Genomic DNA, 23,301 nt, shown 5'->3' on the forward strand with positions numbered 1-23,301 from the left:
CTATTGACATCCCAACTTTTACTTATTACATCAATTTATCACACCTTACTAAAACAAACCATTGGAACATTACAAAATTTTGACTTAAGTTATTACCTCAATATTACAAATCATTATAACTCTTTCAGACAATTTCAACAGTTGTTAACAATTAGGATTAGGCTCATATAAAATCTAAATAATAAACAAATGATAGAGTTTTTATGGGCAACTCCAACTTTTGCTTTTTGTCAACCATTTGATTTATATTTTTGAGATTTTTCTCAAAAGCTGCACAATTTTTGTAAAATTCAAATTCTAGTAAATAATTCATTTTAATTCCTAAAACATGTTTTCGAGCAAATTCGTTGGCACATAGTCTAATTTAAAGTAACGATCTCGTTGATAAATTTAAAGAATAAATATCCTTAATAAAAAAAAAGTGTCAATCTCACTGATAAATTTAAAGATAAATATCCTTATTTTTTAATGACGAGATGACTAGTAATTATCAGTAAGTTCATCACTTTAAATTAAAATACCTACCAATGAATTCATTTGAAAACATGTTTTGGGAATTAAAATGAAAAATGCACTAAACTAGGAATTTCAACGTATACAACAAACAAAATGAAAATTTGCTTTGTAAGAAGTAAATTTGGGGCACCAATAACTGTTTTAATAAAATAGAAACTCACTCAATACTTCATTTTATGAGTTAAATCGATTAAACTCAATCGATAAGTTTGGATCTAATCAAATCTTATCCGATTTTTAAAACATTGATAACTCCACCCATTATTATTTTATTGGATAATGTTGAAGTCACATTATTACCTTATTACATAATTTGTTTTTTCTTTTATTTTTCATTTACTTGCCTTCCACGCGCATTCAACTTGATTTATATCCGCCAATTGACAGCTTTCAAGTATCTCTGTAGGGGCAATACTGTAATTAGCCTCTAAAATTAGGAAACTCGGAGGACTTCTGAAGTCCTCGTATATATCAACCGAATCTCCTACAGTTTCAAAAGCAGCAAATCGTTTTCTTTTTGTTTTTTTTCTCTTTCTCTACATCTCATTAATTTAAATTCTGAATTGGTTCTCCGAGAAGAAATCGCGAAACCCATCTCTGGATTTGCTTTAGAACCAAGAGATTTTTGTTCTTTGATTCGATCACCAATAGACTTGTTTCTTTAGAGAACTGATTTTTGTTCTGTAAAATCTCCTTTTGCTTCGTTTTAGTCCTACGAGATGGAGAATTTGAGAAGATATCAAGGTGATAGTTATCATCAAGTACTACCAAAGAAACCCATTAAATCGCAGAACTTAAAACCGTCATCTGGTATGTTTAATTTCTGGTTCAAATTAGTCTTTTTGGCAATCCTTTATGCGAAGTAGAGTAGCTAAAATCGATTAGTTATGGGTTCTTTTTAATGGGTTTTTTTGATGGAGTGAAATTGGTTTATTTGGATTAAAGATTGGTAGGATTTTTTTTTTTTTTTGTTTTTTTTAATAATCTCGTTAGGGTTTTGCAAACTTAATGATTTTCCTTCTGGAGTTTTTGTGTTTCAACTTCTTTTTAATTTTTAATTGTTCCACTTTCTTATGGGTAGGACCTGTTTGGAAGGTGGAGTTGAAGTTTTGATAGTTGGAAGCAACTCCTTGTTGTCTGCAGAAATTCTATCTTGGAATTGCCCATAACCCCAGCTCTTGACATTTGATTGGCTAACTCTCCCCCACAAAAATATTAGGTTCCCCCACAGTACACACATGTATATACCATTATGATGTATACCATGGTTGAAAATATCGTTTTGTTTCAGAATGTTTTGGCTAATACATATCGGTTTTTCACCATTCCGAGACGAAACAACCGAGAATAGTTCATTTTGGTTTCGTTTCAATTTTTTTGGAAACCAAAACATTGAATCGAAAGGACATTTTAAACCTTGATACATAGATTGCTAGCACCTTGTGGATCCTGTACATAATTTTGTGTAAGTTTATAGCAATTGTTCATTTATGGGTCCAATTACTAAATATAGGGAGGACAATATAGATGAATTTGAACTGATTCATAACTATCTTGTTCTATGGTGGGCCGGTTTTTCCCATTATTTGGTCTTGATAAAAAAAAAATTGGATCATCTGTGTTGTGACATTTTATTGTGGTACATTGTTTCCAGAGATTCTAGCTGGTTCTTTATAATTCACAAAATCATATGGCACTCTATGCTTAGATTTGAAATTAACAACATATTGCAAATGGGTACACAATTCAGCAATCCTTGAACTCTTTGGTGTCTAGTGAATCTTCCTTGCTACTCATTTTTTTAAGTTATCAGTGTGAAGGCGGGGTTTCGATCCCAAGTCTATTGTATTAGCACATGTAGAGTTTACAACCTCACCAAGGTGGTACCTTCAACAAAAAATAAAGAGTACCAATCAAGTTCAAATTGTTGTGTAAATGTCTTGTATTATATTGGATGTATGCTGAGTTGTGGGGGTGAAGGGGGCAGCGCCCCCTTTCCAGGGGTTCGGGTGTGGGGATCCCCCTGCCCAAATTTTATGGGGTTACGAAAAGGGTAATTGTGTAATATTTTCTTAATGTTTTTTTACTTTGGGGGGTTTCTATTTTTTGGGAGATGGGCACATTTTTCACTCCTGCTGGTTTCTTTAAATAGTGAACTCTAGGGCTGTAAAACTTTAAAGAAATTAGTGATTGTTCTTGATCTGATCTGTAGATTTGTGTGATTATTGTCCTCTCTGCTATTTCGTTTCTTTCACACAAATTATAGATGAAATCATGTGGTCTTTAGGATTGCTCTTGGTTTAGGAACTCGAAGAGAACTGGATATAACAAATACTTCTAAATTTGGAGAAAAAAAATTGAAAAAAGAGGAAACTATTCAACTGGAGTAAACTTTTCTGCAAAATATATTTATTTTGTCTCCTCTTTGAACATGGTAGCACTGACAGATTTTTATTTTGTATTCAAATTATTGGGAATAGTTCTTTTTTTTTTTACTTTTTCTCAGAATCTTGGATTCTCTTCAAGTTACAGAAAGTTCGTCATGCATACAGAAATTTGACTTCTGATTGTTGTTAATAGCAATGTTATAGTATTTGCTTTTTGGTTGTCTATCTTCGGGGATTGACATCTCAGGGGTTTAATATTAAGTTTCCGTCTTGTGTTTCCAGGCTATTGGCAGTCAACTGTACCTTTGTGGGAAAAGAAATTCTGCACTTCAGTAGGCTCAATTCCATGGAGAAGGCTTGTGGAAGCCAAGAAGATGATGTCCTTCTTTGAGAATATAGTTCAGTGGAATGATTCAGCTGGGGAACAGGCATTCCACAATGCAAAAAGCCGTTTTTGGGCAGAGATTAATGGCCTTCCTTGTGACATAACTTTGCCCGATCCAGATATCTACATTGATGAAATTGATTGGAACTCCAACGTAGATTCGGAGCTCCTATTGGACTTGGATAGAGAAGTTGTGGCCCCTAATGAGGGGAGCAAAGATGGGAAGGATGGGTTCCAAGGTGATCCTTTATTATTCTTGAACCAACCAATCAAGTGCACGGGATGGGGCAATGCTGATGAGGATCCAATGAGAACAGCTAACAAGGATTCCAATAATAAAGATAATCCTTGGGAATGTGGCAGAGTTACAGATAATGGAGCTGTGAAGGACACAAAATGGGAAAATTTTGGTAGTGATTCGGGGGGTCGGAAGCGGTGGGAGCAAGGTATTGATGAGTTGGAGAATTTTGAACCTAGAAGAACAAGTGGAGGTAGGGGAACATGGGAAGGAAACTATGTGAAGAGAGAGGGAAATAGTCGGTACATGTCAAGGTATAAGACCTCAAGGTTTCAAGGTGATGATCATCGAACAGATCGTGGGTGGAATGGCAGAGGAAGGAAGAGAGTGAATTTTGTTTATTGAGCTCCCGTTGATGGATAATAATCATTTTGATTCATGGATGTGGTACTCAGTCGAGCCAATTCGCAAGTATGAATCTGATGAAGTGGGTAGTCCATGGAATTAAGAGAAGCTTGTAATCCATTGCCATTGATTCTATTCCTTGTTGTATCAAACTAAGTTTTGTTGTGTGTGTAGTTTGCTCGGGAAGAGTTTGCTTAGGCGCACAGGTACGATGTAAATCTGGAGTGTGTGTTGCAGACGAGGAATGATAAATATTTTTATATCACAGAGATGATTGAATTTGTTTTTTTCTATGTTCTTTTCTCTTGTTTAATTCTTTTCAGCTTGTTTTTGATATTGTTATATTTATTGGCTGCATTGGGCTTTTGATTTTTACGAGGAAATGAATTCTTGTCGAGGAAGACATCCTTTTTGGAGTATTCTTTTAGAATGATTATCATAGAATGCTTTGTCATTTTCTGTTAGAGGGAACAACACATACTCACATATTTCTTCTCATTTATTAAGAGTATTTATCTTTGAAATTATCAAGTTAATTAGGAGTTATTGCTAATGATCTTTTCAGCTAAGTAGGATTTCACAACCATTGAGAGATTATAATCCTTCCTATTTCTTTTAGGACTTTCGTATCCTCCAACCACGGATTCGGTAATTATTTGGCAGGAGTTCCATTCAATTAACTCGGATAAGAATATTTGCAGAGATTATAAAAATGATGTTTGCAGTGATTGGAGGGGAAGAAGGGACTGCACATGCCTCGATGATTAGTTAGGTTCTGTAAGAGGGCTTGAAAACCTCAATTAAAAAACATATGATTTTGGTTTTTTACCAAAATTTTTTATCTTCAACCTCCTAAAATTCTATGTAGTAATTTTTTTAGGGTTAATGAGTAAAGGGGGAGGGGACTGCATGTGCCGAGAGCTTGGATACACCTCGGTTAAAAAAATGATATTTTCAGCTTTCTTACCTTGTTATGAGGGTTAATGTGTGAAAATATTATCATATTCGAATCCCTTATTCGAAGAATTTTGTGACCATGCCTCCAACAATGCTCGACATAATGACCTTATTTTATGGCTGCGATACCAAATATTATGTCTCAGCACAAGAACACAAGAAAAAGGTCATACATCATTTCCAATTTTAGTCGATTTCTGTTTATAATTTTGGGAGAATTACTTCATTCAATTCAAATCTAATACTATATCAGATTATAGACAAGAATTGGGCCCTAAAATTGAAAACAAGTGCCAGGATGTTGTAGTGTTTTAGGTTGGCAACAGTTTTAAAAATCAACCATCCCCTACCGTGAATCCTAATCAAACGTCAATGGCAAGAAGATTATTAACCATAATGGTAAGCAAAAATTTCTGGAAGTAACTCTGAACACTATTTTTTAAGAGGTTATAAATTTAAATCGCTGATGCAGATCATTTGATTGTGAAGTTGTCTATCTCTGAAAGAGATTTATTGGCCTCAATTACTGTGCATAATTCATTTATCTTTCTAATTTTCATTTGACCATACTGCCTTCAACTCCACATTTTATGATTTAAATACTTGCCATCTAAACACCAAAAAATAAAAATAGAGAGAGATTTTGTAACTGAACATCTACTAATCCATCTTCTAATAATATATATAAATAATTTTAAACTATTTGACTCATCCAAGAACAGATGTCATGGATTAGTCACCTAATGAATATGTTGTTCCCCAATGGATTATGGATGATTATGTGGAATATGATACAAATTATCAATATTAAAGATTATACTTTGTAATTTTTAAATTACAATTTTAATAAAGTCCGCGGAGTGGAGCAGACTTTAAATGAAAAAGAAACATCATCCAACTCGGACACAAACCCAATGATGTCCCTACTAGATCTTAGGTGACAAGGAATAGACTCTACAATTCAAACTTTGAACTATCACTTGGGAATCAGAAGCCACTCTAATGTTCTTGCAACCAAACTGCCAACGTTAGGCTCCCTTTGAGCAACCTACATAAGTTAACTAAAACATCTTCGCTAGAGTCTAAGATCATGATCTTGAGGCAATCAAGCACGGCCTAAGTGCTAGAGTCCCAAATCACAGCCCCTTGCTTTGCGCATTTTCGGCTTCTCAAATATGAATTGGATTTCAATCGCCTAAAAGGAGAAGAAATTCCTACTGAATACCAAATCCGCCACCTTGGGGGATTCAAAGAAGAGATCCGAAGCCGAACATCCTCCACAACCACATAGAAAAAGACTCAGAGAGGTGAGAAACTAAGGAACTTTTCTTAGCTTCATCAGATAAATCCTTCACTCCAAATGTGATAAAACAGACTTTGGGAACCAGAGGATGGACAAAAGGTTAGCAGATTGGTGATTAAAAGCACTTTATTGTCTTTGTTCTCCATTCCTGCTTCTGTCATCCAAAGAATTGGATAAGTAGATTAGAGATTTTTGGTGGAGCAATCAAAACAATATTTCATAAGTTTCATCTAGTAAAATGGAAAATTATTTGTTTTCCAAAAATGTAAAGAAGGTCTAGAAATTAGAGAATTAGATTTTGATGAATCAAAAAGCTTAATTAGAAAATAGTTATTGCCAACCAAAGGCCTTGTCGAAAAAATAAATCATCTTGGCAAAAGTATAGCAATAGAAATTTTGGATGGGAAAGTGGAGATGCTAGATTTTCTTACGAATATAGGGTTGGCGAGGCATTATGAAGGGTTATCCTAATTTATTAAAAACACTTACTTCAAAATGGATAGAGGTGATGGGATTCATTTCTAGGAGGATTGGTCATGTAGGTGCCCTTGAAGCTTGAATTCTATCACTTGTTAGTGATGTCAGGCCATAAAATCGCCAATATAAGACTTTGCAGTTGTATCGGGAGAGGCAGCATGAAAGAAGAAGAAATCTCAATGAATAGAACATTGGTACGGTGACTAAATTAATTTTGGTTATTAGTAGTTCCTCATTGCCTCTGAGATGATAACAGACAGGTTAGATCAGTAAGTCATGATGGCCGCTTTCGATTAAATCTTTCTGTTATGTTCCAGAGAATCATATTACCTTTCTTCCTGGTTCGCATCTTAATTTCCTTCCACAATAGTATGGGAGCTCAAAGGTTCAATCCAATTTTAATTTTTTCATTTGCTGTGTCCCTCAATAAAATTCTTACTGTTGATCACCTTGTAAATCGTAAAATACTTTTTGTGAACTTTTGTGGAATCTGTTTATCAGGGTAGAGATGACAAACCCATCCTTTTTCAACATTGTTCCCTTGGCTCATAAGATTTGGAGTTCCTTTTTGCCTCATATCGTGGGTTTTTCTGCATCTTTTTGGCAACTGGACCACATATGCATTATCATCTAGGGGTGAGATCCTTTACTATGTTGTGCTGAGGTTTTTGGAAGGCACATAATAGGAGGTCGTTTGAAGATAAGCTAGATATTGAGGAAATTATTCCGGGCATTAAGGCCCTCATGTATGGCAGAGGTGCAAATCTTTCAAGGAAAGAAAGGGGCGCTCCTACAAAGACTTTGTCCTTAGATGTCATGTAATTGTCAGAGATACAGGAGTTTAGTTTTCTTTTTGCATGTATTGCTCTTTGCTTTCTCATTTAAGTCCCCTTAACCTCCTAGAAAGAACTACAGATTAGTAATATAAAGATATCCCAGAACATGTAGCTGTAGTGGTAGATCCATGCTCGCTTAGATCATTCAATAGTAAAGACTTCAAGGAAAAAATGAAACAACTATCCGTAATGAAATATGAGTTATCTTTCTTGTGGTCCAAAGAAGGTCCATGGAATTGTAATTCAGGGAACAATGTATTATAGCAATTCAGTGTGTAAATTACTAACTACATGAAACAAGTTTCTATGATTATAACTAGATCCATGGCATTCTAAAGACAGCCAAAACTAAGTAACTAAGCACATGGAATGAGAAATAAAGTACATTTTCTAGTACAGGGACTGGAACAAAAGGCAGCATAATAAGTTTAAAAGGCCTCTCCAAATCAACTTTGATATGTTACAAAATAAAAAACAAGCATGCAACATCCCATGCATGCATGCTACTTGAGTTGTGTGAAGACATCAACAAGAAAATGGAGAAAAAGATGGAAATTGGTTCCAGAACTGCAGAATTTCACCTTTACCTTCTCTTCTGCCGCTTATGGCGCCTCTCATCCCTATCACTTTCAGAACTTGACGAATTAGATTCTGATTCAGAACTGGAGTCATCTGAACCAGATGAACCTGAGCTCCCAGATTCACCATCTGATTCCAACACAGGTTGCTGTTGTTGCATAATAAGTCGGGGCATATTCTTCAGGTACTCGCGCAAGTTCTCTGTAATGCCACCAAGCCCAATGGACGTAAAAAAATTAATTGAAAATCTTGTGTTTTTTGGATTATCCTTCGGGAAAGTAGAGTCAAAGGAGTCCTGCATTGTGGGATCAGTAAGCCGCTCATTCAATAACCGGATGCCAAGGTGTTCAGACAATTCCTGCCATAAAAAATCATATTTAAAGTTCAGAAACTGAGAAGAAATGGTGTGTGTTTACAATAGTAAAAACCTAAATACATACCTGGAACAGAATTTTTATAAAAATCCGGGATGATGATGTTGTGTCCTCCTCTGTCAGCCGAATATAAGCCAAAACATGCCAAGGTAGAGCGTCTGTGCCAAGTAAATGAGCAAAGAACTTTGCCACATTACGTAACTTATTCGTTTCAAGACGATGAATCATTGAATATTGCTGGACAAAACATTTCTCAAAATTTTCTTGATGGATTTTGTTAATCATACAGAACCGCTGCCCCAAAAGACCATAATATCGGAGATACGTTCGTTCTTGACTGCAACACTCCAGAAGCATTATGCATAATTCCATCTACATGAACCAAAATGAAAAAATGTGTGAGAAACAATAAATAAATGATAGCCTACGTAGTCCTACATCATCCACCGAAGAATAAAATGAATGCATAAGACAATTGCAGGATATTAAAACAAGAGAGCTTCTATTGTCACACCAACTTTTACTAACGGAACCCCAAGATGTGTGCTAATTCTTTGGTGATTTACACATGAATTGGGGTGACATTAGCAAAAGTTGGGGTGACAATAGAATCTCTCTAAAAAAATGGGTCATTAAAGGAAACAAAGATTTAGAGTGAGTCGGCCATCGATAAAAGCCTACAAACAAAACATTTAATAGGATAATCAAACAACTATCTCCATGCCACTAGAATGCACCAAGATCTCCAACAGAATAGTTTAAAAAGAAAATTGATAAGCAAGTAAGTTAGTGGTTATAAATTAGTCGGTGAAGGTGGATTTTAAAACCAGGTTGTGATATATTGAAGCAACTATGGCCAGAATTTGTATTGCTTACCTCTTGACCTGGCTCAAGTTTGATTTTTAGTAGCTTGTGACCAGCCTCCTCAAAGTCGACACTCGACATGATTGTGAGATAAATTGTCCTCCGTAAATTCACAAGATTTGTCTCGGTTTCATCCTTAATCTTCATCTTTTCCTCATCCTCTTCATCAGATTCTTCGTCATCCTCATCATCTGAGGCTGCATCAGAGCCTGCTTCATCCTCGGAAGATTCATCACCAAGAATACTAATCTTCAACTCTTCATAACGTTTTTCATTCTCCAGAAACTGTGGATCTGGCTTAAAAATATCTGAATTTTTTACAAAAAATAAAAGAAATTAAAATCATTATAAACAAAAATAATAATAATTATATAAAGGTTAATCTTACACATGAACAAAGTATGGATTTCGAATATATATTACCCAAGGCAATTTCCGGATCTATTTCATCTTCGAGGGATAACTCGTGAGTGAGTTGATCTTCTTGATCCACAAGGTCCAATTCTGCGCGGACAGCTGGGTAACCCTGTATATGCATGCATTCACGTTATTCATTTTTCAGTTCAACAATTGGGTGCCATAATGCTTAGAACTCAAATTATGGTCAAACCTGAAATTTGGCTTTTCGTGTTGCAAAGAGGCCCTCGATCAAGAACTGAACCCGTTTGTCTATCTCCCCTTCATGAAGTATTCCACGAAAACGCTCAAAGATACCTAAATATATTAGAAACCATAATAAGAGATAATGCTAACTATCATAAAAGTCAGAAAATAATTTATCACCCACTCAATACTATTCAATGGGAAAAAACTGTGTAATCAATTATGACTATGATAAGAAAAAGGAATAGTCAAGCAACCAGCATTAACAGAAAACATAAATACCAACAATGAAGGAACGCAGTTCCATTAAAAAACAAGGAATTGATCTCATGCTGCAATTGGAAGAATGAAGTATATGATTGTTAAAAACATTTTTCAATTGATATCGAAATTAGATTGAACAGTTTGATAGGATTTGACTCAAGACAGATTTGATCAGACCTAGTCAAATTAGTCTTAAGTGGGTACCAAGCCAAACCCAAAACCTGGTTCTTAAAATCATGGCTATTATGGCCTGAGGCATCATAGATGCCCTAGGTCTGATTTTTATTTTTTGATAAATTCAGGTTGAGATTATTAGAAAGAAGATGCTGTTATCACCACAACTATCATCACCTGTTTTAATTCCACATTCCAGTCCTTTACATGTGCACCGCCAAATTGTTTTAACATACTTTTTTCCATAATAAAATCTTAACTATATATATGTGTGTGTGTGTGTGTGTGTGTGTGTGTGTGTAGGCTTCTGTTGACACAAGAAATAACACAAAATCCAACTGTTGACAATAATCCCCAAGATAAGCATCATTGGGTAGGATCCCTATAAATTCTCAACTGTGGAATGTTATTTTTAAATGGTTGGGATCTTGTGTTATTTTTCAGTCATATTTCTTGAGTTAACGGACCCGACTCTATATATATATGATTCACAATGATCCAAGATTCTAACATCAAGTTGTGAATCCAACCAGCAAACATCAACTCCGAAGCTAATTTTCAACACAACTAATAACCGACCTACAAATGTTCTTTTCCAAAGTTACTTTTCCATAGAAATTGAAACCTAACAATCATTTTTACAATGGTTCTCATTGCTTATTTCACAAAGTAGGTATCAAGAAAGGGAAGAAGCAGTTACCAACAAATATAACAGCATAAAGATATATAAAAGAATTAAAACTACATGTCTATTAAAAAAAGTTAATTATTAAAACCAAAAGCATACCATGGAGGCCTTGAGGAGAAAGGTCCTGAAGAAGTGAGCCACATTCTGTGACGAACCCAACAGCTACCTCAACACTGTCATCTGAAGGATTCTCCAACAACACTGTGAGCAACTCCAAAGCAATGATCTCATGAGCCACTTGTTGGTTGACAAGATGTGCTATAAATTTAGTTGCAGCAAGTAACTGAGGCTTATCATTCCTCTTATATGCTCTCTTGAGCTGCAACACAATCCTTCTCAAGAGAAGTTCACCCACTTCGGGAAACCTCGTGTTGACAACAGCAACTAAGGCAGAGAAAACATCCGTAAACCCCGGGGATGCCATCTGTGATTTCATGCAAGATCTGCAGAACAGACCCCTTCCTCGGATGAGATTTTCAGCGAACAGTTCGGGAATTATATTCTTGATGTTAGTTGCATTAACTTTGTTGACAAGTCCATTAATGCTCTTTCGAAGAGCATCCCACGTCAATCTCTGGTACTCAACACTGCTCTTATCTTGCACTTCTTTCATCATCCGAGCCAACTTGAATGGAGGAATATAAACTCCTCCGCTCCTCCCCAAGTTAGCTGTATCCATACCCGTATTGTTGTCTGGCAATGTTGGTGGCTTTGTTTTTGAATCTTCAAATTTCTTTCCAACTTCAACCTTCTCATTTCCTTTCTTTGTATCCTTATCTCTAGAGTGTCGATGATCTTCTCGGTAATCATCTCTATCTCTTTCTCGTCTCCTATTTTTGTCATTGACATTGTCATGGTCTTCCCGTCCACTTCTATGCCCTCGACGCCCATCATCATGTCTCCTCTCTCTTTCTCTCTCTAATTTTTTACGGTTCTCCCTATCATCCTTGTCATCTTCTCGGTCCCTATCTCTTCGAACCACTTTTTTTCTCCCAACAAATTTCTCATCTTCATCATTTTCTTCATCATCCGAGCGACGACGAGAGTCCCTCCGCTCACGATAATCATGCCTTCTTTTTTCATCAACCTTAGAATCCTTCAATTCAGAACTACCCAAATCTCTTTGATCCTTACTATTTCGATGTCTCTCATTCCTTTCGACTTTATTCTTCGACCGCTTGTCTCGATCTTCATCAGATTTTGACAAATCGCTATCGTTATCTCTGCGACTGTGATGCCTTTTCGGTCTAGATTCAACTTTACTGCTTGGTCGATCAGATATTTCTCCTTGCTCTTTCTCCTCGTCCCTCTCATTTGAACTGTACCTACTCACCATATCTCACAGTTTGGGATGCTTAAGAGTATCTGAAACAAGCACATAGAGAGAAAAGTGAAATTAGGCATAGAGAGTTTCGAGACTTTCTTCAAATGTCAAGAACTAATAACTGAAAAAAAAAAAAAAAAAAAAAAAAACAAACTACTCAGACACCAAGAAATATATTAACCGAAAGAGAAGCCTCACCACTCCGTATTCAAATCCGAATCCAATTATCTTAGATATCTGATTCGGATTCGATCCCCTAATTAACCCATGAAAACAAATCGAAATTTCAGGGCCCGTGTGAATACAGGAGCCAGAAGTACTCAAACATAAGTACTTTTTGAAGTACTGCTTGAAGTAGTTCTGACAGAGTTTTGTGTTTAGATAAAGTACTTCTGACAGAATTTTGTGTTTGGGAACTATTCTGGATTCTGTTAAAATGACTAGAATGCCCTTATATGTAACAATTACTGTTTTTAACGTTATAACTCAACAATTTATGCTCCAAAAAAGTAACAGTTACTGTTTTTATTCAATAAAAACATTACAACATCATTTTAAACTCAAAATATACTTCTTTTTTTTATTATAATAAAAAAAAAAATCGACAGAACCTCCCCTAAATATTGGAGATATGAAAAATAAAACCTGTATAAAAACATGACAACTACCATATAATAAAATCTATATCATGATATGTAAAACTGTATAAAAACATGACAGCAAAAATGGAGTCATATTGAAGCACTTTTAATATTACTAATGGAGAAAAAAGTGTAAATAGCATGAATACCTTATAAATTTTTTTCACTTTTCACACAAGCTTCAAACCATTTTCAACCCTCATCCATAGGTCAGTCTCAATGTGTAAGCCAGCTTGTTGAAACAGTGGCACAACTCAAGAGGATTGTCTCTTATGAAGATATTGGCTTGAAACTATTTATCTAAACTACTCATGAGCTTTAAAAAAATGTTTCTACATTTTAGTCCCCAAACATGGGAAATTCCATAGTAAATTATATTTCATAAAAATAAGAAGTAAATGACAATTTGATTCCATTAGTACATAATCACAATCACATATGATTGTGATGGATCAACTACAATTTTGTTCAAGAAGGAACCATAACATTCCACTCCATAACTAGTATGATGGTCTAAACTTTCAACGTTTTAAAAACTTTGGTCTCGGTGAAGGATGAGATTAGAAAGTCATAAATACATAATCACATAAAGAAACTAAACATAATCCTTTGCACATACCCAGTAAGAGTTAAATATAGATGTAACAAAGGTTTTTGGGTGTTGAGATAATTATCAGAAGAGAGAATACTTGTCTATACTTAAGTAGTTTAACCAAATCAACATGCACATAAATACCCTTCTGCTATAGTCAGTTAAGGTTAACATTCAAGGAATGTCTATGTTTTACCAAGGATAAGAAAACAAACTTCTACCAAATTCAGACAAGGGAAAAAAACTGACAGATTAAGAAAATTATAATAAGATGATAAAATTTGTTAAACAATATAAGAATCATCCAAGTAGAGGAACAATCAGCATTCTAGAAGCATCATCCAAGTAAAGATTAAAGAACAGCAATTAACGATGAAGTATATTTGGGGGTTTCCTCGATCTTTCACATGCATTTGCAGAAATTAGAGATAGAGGAAACCCTCGATCTGAATTTAACCAGTATATTTTCAAGTACTCCAATCTGACACACATCTATCTCACCATAATATCTTAAAATCAAGTAGAGGAACAATCAGCATTCAAGAACAACAATTAACGATGAAGTATATTTGAGGGTTTCCTTGATCTTTCACATGTATTTGCAGAAATTGGAGATAGAGGAAACCCCCAAAGAAACTCTGAAAACTCACGATTAGATAAACTAACCTCCGCGGAAATCGTCCCTTGAATCGATTGAAGAAGTGAAAGATTTCGTCGCCGCTGCAATCGGAATTTTCGATGAATAAAATCGATTTCTACTGCTGCAATCGTCGATGGGTATGGGTTAGGGTTCGAACAAAACGAAGGTAAGGAACCAAACGACTGAAATGTAGAAGAGATGATTTCGAGAGATCGAATTCGAAAAGTGGAAGCGTATGAGACTGTCCGTGAATAAAGCTTGGGCGGAGAAGGTCGTCTCGCAAGACCTAATTTGATGAGAAGGGAGAAGGAAGAGAGAAAGGATCGGGACCTGAGAGGAGAGGAGTCTTTCTCCTTTGCAACACAGTCGGAGAGTGATGGGTATGGGTTAGGGTTTTAACAAAACGAAGAAGATAATAGGTAAGGGATTTTCAATTTTATTAGAAACGAACGGTTCGAATGACAGGAATTCGCAAAAGCAAATTTGAGAAGTAGAGAGTGAGGTATTTTTCAAAAAAGCACCAAAATAACTCTTCACAAAAATTACTTTCAAAAATGCTTCTTAATCCAAACATACATGAAGGTGCTTTTGACTTCCTGTAAGAGCCAAAAGTACTTGAAGAAGTCAATCCAAACATGCCCTGACTTTTTATAGATAGATTAATGATTATTTTATGAAATTTTATATTTTATATTTTTTATATATTTATTTTTTCATTAAAAAAAATATTATGTCTAATTATTAAGTTCGAAAGTATCTCATATGAGGAAGGATCCGTGCAAATTCTAGATGAACGAGAAGAGAAGTAGAGAGATCTCATGTCATTCCTTTAGGTAAATTCTTTAAAATTTTTAAGAGAGATGATTGACGTTTCGGGGAATCAACACACGTGGTTGTAGAGTATTGAGAGATACGATAATGAAAGGAAACCATGTATGGTGTAAGAGATTTTGGGTAGTCCCTGATTTTTTTGGATTAGTTGTGTTGTATATTTTGATTATGATAGGCTGTGTATCATAATATGGGTGGAGGTCAGAATATTAAAATTTTAATGAATTAGTTTCCAATTTTTCTAGAATAAGTCAAATTCACATGTCATGGAAAAATAGAACAGATTTGCCACATTTCACTTGGTATATAGTTTAGGGCACTGAAGGGAGGATCATTGTAGACATCTCATTTTTGAACCTGCCTGACTCGACAATTGATCACCCGATTGTTGTGGGTTCCAACTGATAAGCACAGAATATGCAAAGGACTTGAAAGTTTGTGAATCATTTTCCTAATTTTTTCTGTTTCTAATTCTTTCATCTTTCTTACTCGTTACACTCGACATAAAATATTATGCATGCTTATGATCGCTACACTATACATTTAATTTAACAAGTACGCATACTTAGGTTCGTCGCATAATTTTATAATTTAGAGACCTCGCAACGTTAGGAAAAAGTGACCTTGAGATTTATAAATAATTAATTTAGGATTGAAAACAGCCTCACGCCAAAATTCACAAATATTGACAAAATAAAAAGAATACCCTTTATGGGTCCCACATTTCCAAAATGTCTTTAAAGTACTTCATTACTCTCTAAATATGATTTTAAGTCTAACGAGACCTATATCAATAAAAATGGAGAATTTTACAAAAAATTACAAAAATGATCAAAATACCCTTTGATATCCAACTTTTACCTAGAGCCCTTAATTCTTAGGAAAACGTGACAACAAATAAATTTCCAACAATGTTAACGCACATCAAAATATCTAGAAACATCATGTTTTTCCCAATTTTAATTTGCGTACTTTCCCCAATTTTTCTGCTTCTAGTCCTTTCATCTTTCTTACTCGTTACACTCGATATAGAATATTATGCATGCTTAGGATCACTACACTATACACTTAATTTAACAAGTACGCATGCTTATGTTAGTCATACAATTTTATAACTTAAAGACCTCACAACGCTAGAAAATGTGACCTCAAGATTTAGAAATAATCAATTCGAGATTGAAAAAAGTCTTACACCAAAATTCACAAATATTGACAAAATAAAAAGAATACCCCTTGTGGGTCCCACATCTCCAAAATGTCTCGAAAGTACTTCATTACTCTCTAAATATGATTTTAAGTCTAATGAGATCTAAATCGATAAAAATGGAGAATTTTACAAAAAATAATCAAAATATCCTTTGATATCTGACTTTTACCTAGAGCCCTTGATTCATAAGAAAACGATGTGACTACAAATAAATTTTCAACAATGTTCAAGCACATCATAAAATCTAGAAACCTCATGCTTTGAAAAATTGAAAATTTTCACATGAAATGATAAAATTTAAATCGAAATTTGAGACCTTAATCGCGAAATTTAAACATCAAAATTTTAAACATAACATTAATTAAAATTTTAACCTTAATCAACCAATCAAAATCTAACCAATCAAATTAAAATTTAAACTTAATCGACCAATCAAAATAAAAAAATTAAAACTGAATTTAACTAATCCATTTGAAATCTTAACTCGATAGATCAATCAAACCGAAAATTAAAATTTAACTCACCATCAAACTAATCACTCAGTTAAAATTTTAATTCATCCAACCAATCAACGAATAAAAAAATTTTAACCAATCAAAGACTACCAAGTTGTGAATAATGTAGGATCACTACCCACATTCTCTTATAAAAAAGTGAGAGAGAGGAGAAATAAAAGGGAAAGAAAAAAAGAAAATCGTTTATATTGGAGATAAATCCAATGTCCCAATCAAAAATTGATGGAAAGAAGAAATAAAAAAATAGAAATAGAAAGTAAAAGAAAAAATAAAGACAACTAGAAACTATAAAAAGATGTCCTCAATCCATCATTGAACACACAAGACGTGACCTAAACTGAGTTTCATCTCTTCAATTGTTTTTATAAATAAAAATATATATATAAGAAGAATAAGGAGAAAAATAAGAAGAATCAAACAACAATAGCAACCACGTTTATCATCTCTTCTTCTCTTTAAACTTCCCCAACAACAACCATGTCTATCCTTCCTTCTTCTTTTTAAACTTTTCCAATAGCATCCACGTCTATCCTTTCTTTTTCTCTTTAAACTTCTCTAATAGTAACCACGCATGTCCTCTCTTCTTCTCTTTAAACTTTTCCAATAACAACCGTGTCTATCATTCCTTCTTCTCTTTAAACTTCTCCAACAACAGTCACGTTTGTCCTCTCTTATTCTCTTTAAACTTCTCCAACAACAATTGTCGTCCCTCTGTCCTCACTTCATCTCCAACGTTTCCACAGCAGTTGTTCTTTCTTGTTTCTTCACTGCTCTCTGACATCTTCCATAGCAACAACGCAATTTTATTTCTTTTCTTCAACGCTTCCTTCACACTTATCTTTATTACTACGACGCTCCAAGTCATCTCGAGTAGTGCCTGAAGGATTGCATTCAACAACCAATCTGTGTTAGAAGTAAATTTGATTTTACTTTTATTTTTTCTTCTTCTCATGTTTTATTTTGGAAGTTTAAAAATTGTGCATATATCCCTATTTTGTTAACTCAAAAATTTGATGCATGTGAAGTTTTTCCAATTTAGAAACTTTAAATTTTTTTGCTAAGCAAGCAAGGAAAGTGTATTAGAATTGTAAAAAGTGTAGAATAGAAAGGTCCCTAGCGAATCAAAGAACAAAATTGAGGAAGATCAAGCTTATCACCAAACTAAACATTTTTAATAATTAATGGCATTTCTGAAACTTGTTTGAAGATCACAGATGATGCGTTGTGAGTTGCAGCAGCAGCAAGGGCGCTTGCAATTGCATTCGCCTCTCTCCATATATATAGAAATTTTATATATATATATATATATATATATATATATATATATATATATATATATATATATATATATATATATATATATTCATATTCCGTAGATTTGGAAAGTTTACATATATTCATATTTTACCAATTATGCATGATATGAATTTTACTTATTTGAAAAGTTTACATATATTCATATTTTACCAATTTAACAATTATGCATGGATTTTACTGATTTGAAAAGTTCACATATATTCATGTTTAACCAATTTAGTAATTATGTATGATGTGGATTTTACTAATTTGGAATGTTTACATTAGATCATATTTCATGGAAATTATGTGTGAATTAGAAGTCATTTATGATTGTGATGGATGCTAAATTATGTGAAAAGTACTTGTGCACATGGCATTTTTAATTGAATCTCAATCTTTAAGAAAAATTGCCACGTGAGCCTTAGGGCTTTAAAAAGGATTTAGGTTTTTTCATATTTTTACCCTTTTTATGTGCAAAATTTGAGGAATAATTTGAATATTTTGGAAATTTTAGCCGTTGGATTTGTTTAGCAAATTTGACATAAAGTGATGATGATCATTGACCGTATGATTTTCTTGGATCGTGGTAAAGACCGATCATTTCGATCGGACGGGTTTGGTACCTAACACCTTTCAAAATCCATAATCTGATCTCTTACCCATTTCTCTTACCCGTGGACCGATCCGGATCTGCTTTAGAATAATTTTTGATTCTTAGACCTAAACTAGGTGATGACTCACAATTCTCATAAAATCCCTCAATTAATCACGTGATACTTTTCATTATTATTATAAAAGTGTCGAAGCGCTTTCAATCATCCCATATCCAATTGAATCAATATTTTAGTTTGTTCATCTCTAAGGTGGCGCGAGGGTGAGCGTGAAGATGAAATAGAAATAAAGCAACAAAACTTAAGGATAAAACATTAAAAGCAGAATCACCTTGCCAATAGTGCAAAGATATTGTTTTCTTTATCTATATGCACAACTTGGCTTATGTAAGGCTCCAAATTGAAGCGAGCTTCTTGCTCTTCAGAAAGTTGTCTCCAAGCATTATCGCATAGTCGTGTTTCACCATCTTTCAATGGTTTTCATTTTTCTCTCAACCAGTTTCTTTCAAACTGATTAGTTATTTTATGATCTTCCATCATCGTGATCTCCTTCCTACCAATATTGGTCACCAAGAATATATTCATTTGCAGTGTGAAAGTGAAACAACGGTGTGTGGTAGGAATTACATAAACAATAACCATCTTATTCATGCTGCACTTAGTGATATTCAAATAAAATGAAAAATAAATAAATAATATTTGCAACTAAAATAAAGCATCCCATTGCACTCGTAAATACATTCATACATACCACAAGATTTTTTTATTTATTTTAAATATATTGAAGAGCTACCAACAAAACTGAGGGTTAAGAACCAATCAAAGAGGGTTAAACGCTACATGTAAGTTGTTTTTTTGCAGTGAATTCAAGGAGGCTAAAAAATTACATACACGTACTTCATAACATAAGCTGAATCCCCAACATTTGCACACTGTCCATAGAATTCTTCTTTAAATGCATCCTTAGTAAATTAAGAACATATGATTCTTTTATGCATATGTATATATATCAAATATTCAAGCCTTATTACAAATCAATAACACTTGGATACCTTTGCACGTATTCCATTTTAATATTTATTCTAAAATAGCATTATCGAAAGAATTTAAAGCAAAGAATTTTTTTTACTTATGATTAAAAACACGTACTATCTAAACCTAATTGAGTTGCCAAGACTCATGTTCAAAAAATCAGAGAGGAGAGAGAAATGTAAAAAGAATGAAAAAACTAATTGTTAATTGAAAATTCTTGAGATTCAATAACAAAAAAGAATTAGTAATTGTCTATTGATAAAACATTTAAGTCTAAAGAATACTATCATGCGATATTAAGATATAATTCTTTATTATTATAAAAATATGGGTTAATTTGTGTTTTTAACCGTCTTAGTAGAAAGTATTTTTGATTTGTTTAATTTAGAAAAAGAATAAATCGTGAATGATTTGAAAATGTTCAAAAAGTCGTGAATTTGTAGTAGGAGTTGAATTGGATGGAAGTTTTAATCGTTTAGTGTATCAAAAAAAATTGGTATAATTTGCAAATTATTTGAAGAATTACTAACTATGGGTCAGAATAGCATAGCAGAACCAGCTGTGATGTTATGGTAGAGTTCAAATTGGGAAAGAACTCTAACAAATGTCAATCACAATCCAACACCATTTTGACATCTGGCGCTGATGAGATAAGCGATAATAGGAGAATTCTTCTCTCTCATGGTCATAGTAAATTTCTTGATAAAATCACCTTGTGGCATTCAAAAACATGATCCAATACAATAATGTTGTAACGGATGAAATTCTATGAATTTCATTAAAAAAATATATGTTATTTTTCACTGTTGTATTTTAATTTTAAATTTGGGTGCTCGTTAGCCTTCCATTTTCAACACTATTGATCAAGTTCAAAAAACGTTACTTTTTGTTTTCAATTTTTTTTTTATCGTGAGCTTTTTCATGAAATCTTGAAGCCTACGGTGTTCGATTGCCAATATGATAATCCATGTGGATCACATGATACTTTTTAAGATTTGAAATCTAAAAATTAAGATGTTTTGGCAGTGTATGTGTAGGCAGGAGAGAGAAATTTCTCTCTTATCACTTACGTCATCAGTGCCACACATCAAATAGGTGTTGGGATGTGAGCAAACAATCGCTCGCGGTACCCCTACGTGTACATGGAGGAAGAGAGCCCATCATCAAGAAGGTTTGAGTTGTTTAAGGTAAATCAACTAAAAAACATCTACAAACACATGACTCATCTACAAACACATGACTCAGTTGGTTTGACATTTTGCAAAATAACTTTTGAGGTCTTGGGTTCAAGTCCAACTTATCCATCAAGTTTTATTTTTAGGAGGGGGTTGAATCACGACAAATCCTATTGAGTGAAGTCAACTCAACCAAATTTCAAGTATGAGGGGGGGGGGAGGGGATTGATTCACGACAAAATCCTATTGAATGAAGTCAACTCAATCAAATTTCCAGTATGAGTTTTGAAATTATGTTAAAATCCAACTCTCCTGATCATGATATTTTTCTAAGTGCAATCAAATGGTGGAATTCACTTTCCAATGACCATTTTCTCATGGAATTCATATTCCATTAGAATACGAATTCCCTTCGATCAAATAAACTATTGATTTTCTTCTCCTAAGTTAAAACATGTCACTTTCAACATCTTCGATAAAAAAAAAATCTTACCCTATTCTTCAATCGGATTCTATATAATATAAACTTTAAAAAAAAATATTAAAAAAATTTACTTGCTCCCCAACCTTAAGATTATATTTATTTTAATCTTCAAAACTCAAGTGAAAAAAACGGACTTTTGAAGCAACTCACAAAACACGTAAGCATCATACGGTCAAGGTAATCTTCCCTGATCTTTGAGATCAGTAAAGTCCCCATGCCAGAACCAATTCCTCTACCTAGAGAGTTGCCACTTGTAAACCTTCACCAATTTTAAACACAACCAAAAAATAAAATTGTAAAATATATTCTAACATCAAAATCATGATAGAAATCTAGACAACCCAAGGTAACTACCAAATTCTTGGATTTTCAGTACAACATGTAATATGTGATCATAAGCATTAAATCTAAAAGAATAATACTGAAGTGACCTCAAAAATGTAAACCACTAAATCAAGGATTAAATAAAAAATAATACTAAAGAAAATGTCACCTACGAAGAAAATTAATATAAACCACTAAACCAAGGATTTATAGTTGGATCCAGACAAAAAAAAAAAAAAAATCACAAATGTAAGTTAAAAACAATTTTACATTACCACAAGTTTAACTTGAAAACAATGTTACATTACCTTGAAGACATACATAGTCCTCGGCCTCCTTCCACACCACATCAAGAACCGAATCGTTGAGTTCGGCTCCTTCGATGTGTAATGACCCTTGGCCCAATTATTCCCATCAAGTACATGAACACACTCATTCTTTTCTTTCCCTTTTCTTTTCCTTTTCAAAACCAATAATCCTCAACACTTTTTTTTCATATTCAACCTTAAAGATATGATGTTTGGGGTGGTAAAGAACAATGGAATTTTAGATATATAAAAAAATTAAAAAAAAATTCATTTTTTCGTAAAAAAGCTAAGGTTGAAAACATGGTGTGAGATAAGCTTAAATAGATTAAAATAAAAATAATGCTAAAGTGGTCTCAAGATTGTTCCCCTCATCACACATCCTAACATGAAAGTGTAAAGAAATCATAGATGCTTTTCATCGAGATACAAATGAAAAAGCATCTATGGTTCCTATACACCTTCATGTCAGGACATGCGATATGAGGTACAAACTTGAGGTCACTCCAACATGACTCTTAAAATAAATTTATAAGGTATCTCAGTAAGAGAGAAGACCGATGCTGAGCTTAGACCCATAGCTTAGTTGGTATGACACATTGTAAAGAAACTTTGAGGTTGTTGTTTTAAATCTTGCTTACAAACCAAAAAAATAAAATTCAAATTAATACAAACTGACTTATAGCCTCAAATATATGATTTGGATCATATGAAGAATTTTCCTAGGAGTGTTCTAAGGAGAAATCATCCTAGGAAAATTTATACTATGAACATTTGCAAATTGGACCATTTTGCTAAGTTGGTTAAAATCATCATGTCTGTTGATATGTCCTATATTCAAAATCCATCTTCACCAACTAAGTATTAACCCATTAACCTTCTCACTTATTGGGAAAAAATAAAATATAACACCAAAATTTCAAATCCCACAAATGCATCCATAACGCATTTAAACTTTGTAATTATTAGGATCTTTTTGGTAACAAAATAAATGAAAATGCAATATTTCCATAATAGTAAATTTGTTGAAATTATAAAATTACTCTTTTAATCTTCAATATTACAAAGAGATGAGGGTTTGATGCAAATCCAAAACTATCCTAATTAATGGTATGAAAATACAGTTGCAATTTATTTAATTATAACTATTACATAAAATCATTAAAAATAATTATTTAAAATATATTATATATAATACATATATAAAATCATGAAATTTTTTAATCTTACCTAAACCCTAGTTTTTTTTTTTTTTTTGTTGTTGTAATGCA

General features: G+C 33.5%; 2 protein-coding genes across 2 annotated transcripts; one reads left to right on the forward strand and one right to left on the reverse strand.

Annotated features, from left to right (window-relative positions):
* Window positions 1–971: 971 nt before the first annotated feature.
* LOC147411188 (uncharacterized) lies at window positions 972–4,222 on the forward strand. The gene is made up of 2 exons (XM_086445733.1): window positions 972–1,326; window positions 3,186–4,222. Exons 1-2 carry the CDS (start codon window positions 1,236–1,238, stop codon window positions 3,929–3,931), a joined length of 837 nt encoding a protein of 278 aa, XP_086301859.1. The 5' UTR covers window positions 972–1,235; the 3' UTR covers window positions 3,932–4,222.
* A 3,825-nt stretch (window positions 4,223–8,047) lies between these two features.
* Window positions 8,048–14,735, reverse strand: LOC147411189 (uncharacterized). Its single transcript, XM_086445744.1, has 7 exons — window positions 14,274–14,735; window positions 11,150–12,415; window positions 9,932–10,035; window positions 9,745–9,847; window positions 9,334–9,629; window positions 8,524–8,829; window positions 8,048–8,441 (listed from the first exon to the last, which is right to left on the reverse strand). Exons 2-7 carry the CDS (start codon window positions 12,384–12,386, stop codon window positions 8,088–8,090), a joined length of 2,400 nt encoding a protein of 799 aa, XP_086301870.1. The 5' UTR covers window positions 12,387–12,415; window positions 14,274–14,735; the 3' UTR covers window positions 8,048–8,087.
* Between the last annotated feature and the right edge of the window lie 8,566 nt (window positions 14,736–23,301).

This window comes from Akebia trifoliata, chromosome 1 (genome assembly GCF_017979445.1).
Source record: "Akebia trifoliata isolate Shusen 1 chromosome 1, ASM1797944v1, whole genome shotgun sequence".
NCBI classification, from domain to species: Eukaryota; Viridiplantae; Streptophyta; class Magnoliopsida; order Ranunculales; family Lardizabalaceae; genus Akebia; species Akebia trifoliata.